The sequence below is a fragment of the Bison bison genome, unplaced genomic scaffold, assembly GCF_000754665.1.
Source record: "Bison bison bison isolate TAMUID 2011002044 unplaced genomic scaffold, Bison_UMD1.0 scf7180017864248, whole genome shotgun sequence".
NCBI lineage: Eukaryota > Metazoa > Chordata > Mammalia > Artiodactyla > Bovidae > Bison > Bison bison.
In genome coordinates, this window is record NW_011494820.1 from 1,753,315 (window position 1) to 1,763,161 (window position 9,847).

Consider the following 9,847-nt stretch of genomic DNA (forward strand, 5'->3'; position numbering starts at 1 on the left):
GTCATGTATGGATGTGAGAGTGGGGGTGGATGCGGGGGTGTGACTGGGCCGGGGAAGCGTGGGACGTGGGGACCCCGAATCGGGTAGGGTGTTCAAGATGGGGAACCGATTCGGACAGTGAGGCACAAGGAGGCCCCGGGAGGTGGGAGGGCCTTGGCTGCTGCGCAGTCTTTCGGACCCGGTGGAGCCGGAGACCGAGGAGCGGAGGACACAGGAGGAGAAGGTTCGGCGCACAGGGGCCTTCTGCGCTTTGCTTCTCCGGGTCGTGGGGGGTGCTCTCCGAACCGTATTGGTGTCCTGGGTCGGTGCGGCGGTGGGACTGGCTTGTCCGCTGCTACGGGGAAGAGGCCGGAGCTGCCCGGTCGCTGTAGCTCGTCTCTCTGGAATCAGCGCCACCCTCTGATCAAGGGCTGCAAAACCCGGGGCTCCCTGACGACGCCGCGTTCTCAGTCTTTGGGAGAGATCGCGCGGCCTGGGTCCTCAAAGCTGGACTGTATGGCCCCCAAGGGGTCGCGACCGAACTACTGAATTTCCGGCGAGCCTGGGAAGGCCACCTCCCCCACCTGGAGAGTGACCGGGGCTGACATTGGTGCCTGGACTCCCTCCCTTCCTTGGGGAGGGGTCGCTGCTGTGGGAGCTTGTGGGAAGGCGTTTGGACTCATCGCTGGGCTGTGACTCCCCTGAGGACCAGCTAGGATCACTCCGCCCGTCTGACCAGAGCTGGCAGGGGGTGCAGGGACAGAGTGCCCAGAGCCAACAAAGGGGCCTTTCTCTGCTGGCGGGGAAGAGGCTGGCCCTTGTTAAGTCAAGGCTGCTTGTCCCCACCCCCATCTGACCCACATGATGGGTAGAGACCCCAGCCACCACCCTGCTCCAGGGAGGGGGCGGCAGGCATGACGAGAGCCCCTCCATACGTAAGCTCTGGGCCCAGTCTGGCTTTGTGGCTTCCCCCACCTTACTAGTTTCCAGCTGGGAGGTGGGAGGTCCAGGAACACCAGAGCCTGGGAAGGGGCTACGGTCCGTTTGGGACTACCAGGCTGGAGCAGGCTTCCTCCTCACTTCCTGAGGGAGCTGGGCAGGGGACAGCAAGGTCACCGCGCCCCCACTTTTGGAATCCCCGGAGGTCTGGCACTCACTCCAAATTTGTGGCTCGCCCTTCCCCAGAAACGGGTGGAGGGGCTGCCTTGTCCTCCAAAGCTCATCTTTTTGGCAGTTGTCTGGTTGCCAGGGGTTACTGGAGCTGGCTCCAACTGTCTCCATGGCGACTATTGGTGCTCCAGCCCCCTCAGCCTCGCCTCCGGGAAGGGGGCGGGGCTTGGCCGGCCTCTGTGGAGCCCCGCCCCCAGGGAGATTGAGGCTCTGCTCCCAGGACTCCAGGGGCTCTGAGCCCCTTAGATTCCTCCACGTCTCACCGTTGCATGCCCCCACTTCTCTTGTGCCTTCCCCGATGTCCCTTCAGGTCCCATCTTTGATGTCCTTTCCCTCACCCTCTTTCTTCCTCTCCTGCATCCTCCCTTCCTTTGTCGCCCTGCATTCCCAGGTCTTGCCCCACATCCCTACGCCATCTTCCACAGCCCTTTGTTCCTCTCAGGTCTCCCCAGATTCCACCTCTGAGGCACCCCCTTCCCCTCAAGTTTCTCCCCCTGGCGATCACTGGATTCCAGCCCCCTGTGTCCCCCACAAATGCCCCCAAATTTGCCTCCATGCTCTCTTCACAGGTTCACCCCCACCACCCCTTCCAAATCTTCTCTTTAATCCTCCCTCCTCCCTGTCATACCTCCAGCTCCTATTGAGACCCCCCCCACCCCCAGTCCCCTGGACTGACCCCACGATCTCCCTGGCTTTACACCTACATGTCCCCTTCCTCTGCTCACAGCCTCCCCTCACGTTTCCTCTCAGGTCTCCCCCATCACTCCCCTCCCCAGGCCACTGACTGGACAGCTGGGCACTAAGTTTAGCTCTTGGCAGGCACTCATGGGCTCTGGTTACGTTCCAGGAGGCTGTGGGGACCTGGCCTGGAGTCCCTGGGCTTCGGTTTCCCTTTCCTGGAGGAGTGGACCTGGGCCCCCAGTGCTGATGGCCCACCCACCTTCTCACCCATAGCCCCTAGCCAAGCGGTGCCGCCTCCAGCCTAGAGATGCCGCCAAGATGCCTGAGAGCGCCTGGAAGTTTCTCTTCTACCTGGGCGCCTGGAGCTACAGCACCTACCTGCTCTTCGGCACTGACTACCCCTTCTTTCACGACCCACCCTCCGTTTTCTATGGTAGGGCCCCTCCCAGGGTGGGGCAGGTTGGGGGAGGGCTCTATTCGGGACATGGACACTCATGAGACTTCCCATACTGGACATCAGCCCTGAGACAATGGCAATCAAGGGGCCTGTGGGCCAGGAAAGGGGGCACCTGACCCTGTGTCAGGACACAAGGAGACATCCTAGAGGAGGGGTACCCCTTGTGTGGGCCCTGGCAGTCAGTCTGGCAAGTGGAAAGGCCCTGGGGCATGCATGAGCTTGATATGTAAAGATGAGAGGAGGATGGGCAGGAGCTTGAGTTTCATTCTAGATGGGGTGGGTTTGTGGATTATAAGAAACTTCTGGCTCCCAGGAGATGAATCCTGGGTAAGAAGGGGAGCCGGGCCCAGAGGGCAGGCGAAAGACCAGTGTAGCTTGGACCAGCTTGGCAAGGAGGTAGAGGTGAGGAGAAGTGGCTGCATCCATTGGGTGGATTCGATGTGGAAGTCTGCTGGCCTGAGCTCTGGGTGGGGGGTGGGCAGGAAGGTGACTGCAGTGTCGTCTGTCACCAACCGGCAGGCTGATAGAGAACAGTCTGCAGTGAGGGTCAGACTTCGCTCCCCTTGTGCTGACCACACAGGCCATGTGTCTGGGACACGCATGGGTGTGTTTCCTGCCGTGTGATATAAACATCCTGAGAGGGTTCCTGTGGCACCAGGGAGCTGAGCATGGAAGCCCTGTGTGTCCGTCTTTCTGGGACCCTGCTGTCCACAGGGCCACTTTTCCCATGTCATGCATCCCTGGGGGGAGGTTTTAGTTGTCATTTGATTTTCTGAGAATGAACTGTAGTTGAACTCTCTCAAAGTTTTGGGCATGGACTTGCCTCTGGCTCCTCCTCATAAATTATTCTGTGAGACCACACTTGCAATTTAGCTACTTGTTTGGGTGCCCATTTATTGAGCACCTACTGTGTACCAGGTGCTGTTCTGGCACAACTGGGCAGGTCAGAGAAAGGGCCCTACCCCTGTGTTTTGGGGTAGCAGACCATGAAATAGCAAGTCTGTTAATGGTGACAAGTACAGACGAGAAATCTTGAGTGAGGAGAGGAGAGGGGATATGGGGTGTCTGGGAGGTGGGAAGAAGGGCATTTTCTACAGGGATGGGGAAAGCGTTAGCTAGTGTCCAACTCTTTGTGACCCCATGGACTATATATAACCCACCAGGCTCTTCTGTCCATGGAATTCTCCAGGCAAGAATACTGGAATGGGTAGCCATTCCCTTCCCCAGGGAATCTTGCTGATCCAGAGACTGAACCCAGGTCTCCTGCATTGCAGGCAGATTCTTTACTGTCTGAGCCACCAGGGAGGCCACAGGGATGGGAATGGTCCCGCCAAAGGTGACTTCTGTGTGGGGACTGGGAGGAGCCGGGGGCAAATAGGAGATGTAAAGGCTACTGTCAGACACGCTACTGGCTGATCAGAAACAGCAAGGAGCCCAGTCAGCTGGGGCAGGGGCACTGGGGGCCTTAACCAGAGGGCGGAGAGCAGAAGCGGGGGCATCGACAGGATGACTTGAGGGGCTGAGGGCGGGAGCTGGTGTCTGTGGCCAGAACAGGGTTGAAGCAGGGAGAGAAGTGGTTAAGAACTGTTTTAAGGGGATTCCCCCTGGTTGCCCAGTGGTTAGGACTCTGCTTCCACTGCATAGCGCACAGGTTTGATCCCTGGTTGGGAACTAAGATCCCGCATGCCGCTCAGCATGACCAAATCTAAAAGAGAGAGAGAGAGATCATATCATTAAGAAATTTTTTGAAAGCAGAATTGATAGGATTCACTGCCAAACTGGAGGTGAGTGTGAGAGCGGAGGAAGGTGGGGCTGATGGTGGGGTCTAGTGGGGTGGAGGTGGGGCAGGTTTGGGGAGACCAGGAACTGATCCTGGAGATCGAGGAGGGGGATGAGGCGAGGGTGATGTGGAGAGTCCAGAGCAGCAAGGGAGTGTGTGTGGAGACAAGGTCAGAAGTCCAGGGACAGAACCCAGCCCTGCCTGCCCCCCTCCAAATGTGCCAGGAGGTACAGACGCAGCCCGGATGGGGAATTATCTGCTTCCCATTTCCCTCTACCCCAGATCCGGGGCCCAAGGCTGGAGAGGGGATACTCGCTCTCCACTGTATCAGTCTTGCCGATGCGATAGGTGGAAAAGTGGGTGTCCAGTTTCCACAGAGGGCGCCTCTATGTCCCTTCCTTCTCAAGAGGGACAGAGGCGCCTGGCAGGTGCGGGGTGGGGGGCTCCCTCTGCTGACTGCAGCGCTGCTACGCAGCTGCACCCACAACGTGCTGAGAGAGCCTCCTAAGACTGTGAGTTCGGCTGCCGAGTCTCGGGAGCCCTGGGCGTGTTAAAGTTGAGGGTGAGTGATCTGTCGGGTGTTTGGCATTCTTTTAATTAGTTACACATAACAAAGAATTAACTATTTAATTTTATTTATTAATTTATTTGGCTGTACCATGTGGCTTGCAGGATCTTAGTTCCCTGGCCAGGGATTGAACCCATGCCACCATCAATGAAAGTGTAGAGTCCTAACCACTGGACTCCCAGGGAATTCCCAGAATCAATGGATTTTAACCAGTCACAGAAAGACAAATATTGTGTGATTCTTATATGAGGCACTCAGGGCTTCCCTGATAGCTAGGTTGGTAAAGAATCTGCCTGCAATGCAGAAGACCCCGGTTCAATTCCTGGGTTGGGAAGAGTCCCCTGGAGAAGGGATAGGCTACCCACTCCAGTATTCATGGGCTTCCCTGATGGCTCAGATGGTAAAGAATCCACCTGCAACACGGGAGACCTGGGTTTGATCCCTGGGTTGGAAAGATCCCCTGGAGGCGGGCATGGCAACCCACTCCAATATTCTTGGCTGGAGAATCCCACGGACAGAGAAGCCCACCAGGCTCCCGGGCTCCTTTGTCCATGGGGTCACGAAGCATCGGACACAACTGAGCGACTAAGCACAGCACAGGATTGTCAAGTCCACAGAGACAGAAAGTAGGATGGTGGGGGGCAGGGGTTTGGGGGAGGGGGAGCAGTGGGAGTGTCCAGTGGGAACAGAGTTTCAGTTTTACAACATAGAAAGAGTTTGGGGATTGGTTGCACAATACTGTGAATATACCTAGTGCTACTGAAATTAAAAGTGGCCTAGATGGTACATTTTATGTTATATATACTTTTAGCACAATTTTTCAAAATTCACCATTTTGAAGTGAGCAAGCAATTCAGTGGCAGTTACACAGTCAGTGTTGTGCAAGCACCATGTCTGTCCAGAACATTCCATCTTGCCCCAAAGGAGACCCATCCCCATTAGCAGCTCCCCATCCTCCCTCTCTCAGCCCCAGGTAAGCTCTAATCTGCTTTCAGTCCCTACGGATTTGCCTGTTGTGCTCATTTCTTCTACATGGAATCATTGGTTTGTGATTATCTGTGACTAGTTTGTGTCTGGCTTCTTTTACTCAGCATAATGTTTTTGAGGTTTATCCACATTGTAGTGTGTTAATGTTTCTTTCCTTTTTGTGGCTGCACAATATTCCACTGTGTGAATTTATCCCATTTTGTGCATCCCTTCACCTGCTGACGGGCACTGGGGCTCCTCCCCTTTCCTGCCATGAACATGGGTATAAAGGGCCCCTGTCTTCATTTCCCTTGGCCGTAGGCCGAGTGGGCTTGCCAGGTCATGGGGTCTGTGTATTCCCAGCCATTGAGGTGGCTGCGGGGAGAACGGACCGTCAGGCAGTCAGGAACTGGCTCTGGAGGCCGGGAAGCTGGGGCAGTGCTGGGAGGAGATGGCAGTGCCTGGTCCTGGGCGGGGATGAGGGCAGGGACCAAGGAGGGACCCTCCAAGAGGGGCCCAAGTGGATCTCTGTTGCACGAGGGGCTGGGGCACAGGCGAAGGCTTGTCACTGGAGGAGGCAGCAGAGGAGGCAGCTAGGGGATAGGGCTCCAGGGGGACCTGAGTCTAGCTCCAGGTCATGGAGGCAGAGGGTGGGAACAGGAGGCCTGGGATGGAGCCCACGGAGGCCATTTCAGGGGTGCGGTGAACAGAGGAGGAGCTGCAGACAGCACGGCACAGCCCGGAGTTCTAGGTCAGATCAGGCAGAGACTGGTGATGGGCTGAGGAGGGGAGAAGGGAGCTGGTAGAAGTAGCTGAGGGTTGGAGTCACCAGGAAGGCTCAAGACCGGAGTGTGGGTGGGCGCATGTGTCCGGGGTGGGGCAGGGGGTACTACAGGAGGAGGGGAGGTGGAGCCGGGCCTGCTGTGCAGGAGCACCCACACTCACAGGCACTGGCCGGCACAGCGAGGCAGGTGGCACCTCCATCAGTCTGGATTTGCTGAGAGGGTCTCGAGCAAGCCTGGTGAGTAAGAGAAACAGGAAGGGGGCCTGGGGCAGAGTTGGAAATTCTGCACAGGACTGATTCCAGGGCTGCAGTTCAGTCGGTCAGTCGTGTTCAACTCTCTGCAACCCCATGGACTGCAGCACACAAGGCCTCCTTGTCCCTCACCATCTCGCAGAGTTTGCCCAAGTTCATGTGCATTGAGTCGGTGATCCCATCCAACCTTCTCATCCTCTGTCACCCTCTTCTCCTCCTGCCTTCAGTCTTTCCCAGCATCAGGGTCTTTTCCAATGAGTCAGTTCTTCGCATCAGGTGGCCAAAGTATTGGAGCTTCAGCATCAGTCCTTCCAATGAATATTCAGGGTTGATTTCCTTTAGGATGGACTTGTAGGAGTCAATTTGAGGGTAGGAGCACCTCTTTCTGTAGATCTAGAATTGGTCTAAACCGTAACGCCTATTCTTAATGACGGGTGGAGAGTGCGTAACAGAAGGCCAGTGACCAGCACGCCTACAGAGACACATGGCACCCCCCTGGCGTGAGGGGGTGAGTGGGGTCACTTGGGGGTCCCAGAGGCCCTGTGAGTCCCTGACGGCACGGTGCGGCCCTCCCCAGACTGGAAGCCGGGCATGGCAGTGCCGCGGGACATCGCAGTGGCCTACGTACTACAGGGCAGCTTCTACGGCCATTCCATCTACGCCACGCTGTACCTGGATGCTTGGCGCAAGGACTCGGTGGTCATGCTCGTCCACCACGTGGTCACCTTGGTCCTCATCGTCTCCTCTTACGCCTTCCGGTGAGTCCAGGGGGAGACAGGAGGGTGGAGGGTGCTGGCGTGAGCAGTGGCAGGAGGCTGGCACAGGACAGAGGCTGATCCTTGGGTCAGGCATGGGAGTGTCCATGGGGGAGGTTTCTGGAGAGAGACTCTGAAGTGATGGGGTGAGACAGGTGCAGAGGCCCCCCCTGCCCCCACCCCATCTGTGCCACTCTGACCTCTCCTAGATGGCGCCCTTGGCCAGGTCACAAAGCAAGTGTTTACTGAACACCTGCCATGTGGCAGGTGCTGCTGGGGGTGCGACCATGAGCCCGACAGACAGACCCTGATGTTCCAGAACCCGCTGTGGCCACCACATGTGGTCACGGTGCTTCAAGGCAGAGCCTGTCCAAGCCACAAGCTGCTGTATATGTAAAAGCCACTCTGATTCCAAGGCAAAGGAGAGTGAAAATACCTTGCAATCCCTTTGTTACCTCATTTACATTTTGAATGACAATATTTCAGATATACTGAATTATTTAGAATATATTAGAATTCATTTTACCTCTTCCACTTTATTTTTTTTAACGTGGCTGATAGAAAATTTAAAATGAAATTGGGATTAGCAGATGTAAATAATTACATATAGAAGGATTACTACTGTATAGCACAGGAAACCATATTCAGTACTCTGTGATAAATCCTAATGGAAAAATATGGAAAAGAATACACACACACACACACACATACATATGTGTAAGAATGTGCTTAGTCACTCAGTTGTGCCCGACTCTTTGCCACCCCATGGACTGTAGACTGCCAGGCTCCTCTGTCCATGGGATTCTCCAGGCAAGAATACTGGAGTGGGTTGCCATTCCCTTTTCCAGGGGATCTTCCCAATCCAGGGATCGAACCCAGGTCTCCTGCATTGCAGGTGAATTCTTTACCAGCTGAGCTACCAGGGAAGCCTTTATATATATAAAAATACATATATATATAAAACTGAACCACTTTGCTGTACAGCATAAATTAACACAATATTGTAAATCAACTGTACTTCAATAAAATTAAAAAATGACGACATATACAGCTCATATTCTATTCCTACTGGACTAGCCATGCCCTCCAGCACAGTAGCTGCTGGCCACAGGTGGCCTTGTTAATGTTAATTAAACAAATAAAATCACACATTCTGTACTTCAGCGCCAGTATGTGGCTGGTGACTCTGTAGCTGGTGACTGGGTCTCAGACAGTGCAGTTTAGAACATTCCTATCATTCCTGAAAATTCTATCAGACAGCCCTGCTCTAGAGGGTAGAGTCAGATAACATCCCCTCACCCCCCAAAAAAGCCCCACATTTATCTGAAGGTGATAACTGGAAAATTCGAGTGGAAAGATGAGGACTGCTGAGGTGGTGAGGTTAGGTGCAGGGGGTTGCGGGTGACAGGTGAGCAGAGACTGAAGGGCGGTGAAGGAAGGCTCCAGGAACACCAGGGATGTTAGGTGGTGAGCACAGCCTGTAACTGTCGGGAGCCTGAGCTGTCAGGAGGACAGAGTCGGGACGGAGACGTGACCGAGGCACACGGCCACATCCAGGCTGGACTCAGGCTGCTGGGCCACGCAGCTGTGAGGGCTTGGGAGTGGGGCTCCAGGCTCCTGCAGATCCTGGTGGGGACCCAACCCGTCTTAGGCAAGCCTGCAGATTGTGGCCGTGTTCAGGTTAAATGTGTAAACAAACCTGGGAACATCAGCGAGGCAGTCGTGTTTAAAGTTTGAGGGGTCCTGGACATGTGAGGGTTAGGGGTTACAGAGGGGTCAGGGGTCACGGGTGAGGTTACCCGTCAGGAGGTGAGGAAGGATCAGAGAAAGTACTTCCAGAGAGGTTCCTGAGTCACGAGGGATAGGGTGAGGGCCTGGGTGGGGCTGCCACGGGGTGGACTTGGTCTGGGTGCTACTGCTGACCTAGCCCCGTGAAGGGATGGGCAGGGCAGCCGGGCCAGGGAGGATGGCTCTGAACCCGCCCACAGGAAGCCTGAGGGGGGCGGCCAAGGGGGCCTGTGCTTGGGAGCCTGGGTGTGGGTAGGATCCTATATAACTGGTCCTCTCTGCTCTCCCGCTGTCTTCCCCAGGTACCACAAGGTGGGCATCCTTGTGCTCTTCTTGCATGACATCAGTGACGTACAGCTGGAGTTCACCAAGCTCAATGTCTACTTCAAGTCCCGCGGAGGCGCCCACCATAGGCTGCACGCCCTGGCTGCCGACCTGGGCTGCCTCAGCTTCTGCCTCAGCTGGTGAGGGGAGGAGGCGGGCGAGGTCAGGTCGGAAAGGGGGTGGGGTTTAGATGAGTGGGCGTGGCCAAGCCAGAAGAAAGCGGGTCCCAGAGACGGGGTGGGCCCGGCAGGGAAGAGGGTGGGGTTTAGAAGGGTGGGCGTGGCCGAGCAAGGAGAATGCGGGTCCCAGAGACGGGGTGGGCCCGGCAGGGAAGAGGGTGGGG

The 9,847-nt window shown here is 56.0% G+C and overlaps 1 protein-coding gene across 3 annotated transcripts in view; it reads left to right on the forward strand.

The window, feature by feature from the left end:
* The first annotated feature begins 78 nt into the window (after positions 1-78).
* CERS1 (ceramide synthase 1) overlaps positions 79-9,847 on the forward strand; it is a 20,617-nt gene continuing 10,848 nt past the window's right edge. For 2 of the 3 annotated variants that reach the window (XM_010847277.1, XM_010847278.1), the window contains exons 1-3: positions 84-2,263; positions 7,215-7,395; positions 9,483-9,644. In XM_010847277.1, coding sequence (XP_010845579.1) covers positions 2,149-2,263; positions 7,215-7,395; positions 9,483-9,644 — 458 coding nt within the window. In that variant the 5' untranslated portion in view covers positions 84-2,148. Of the gene's footprint in view, positions 2,264-7,214; positions 7,396-9,482; positions 9,645-9,847 lie in introns of all 3 variants that reach the window. The other variant, XM_010847276.1, reaches the window with a different exon arrangement.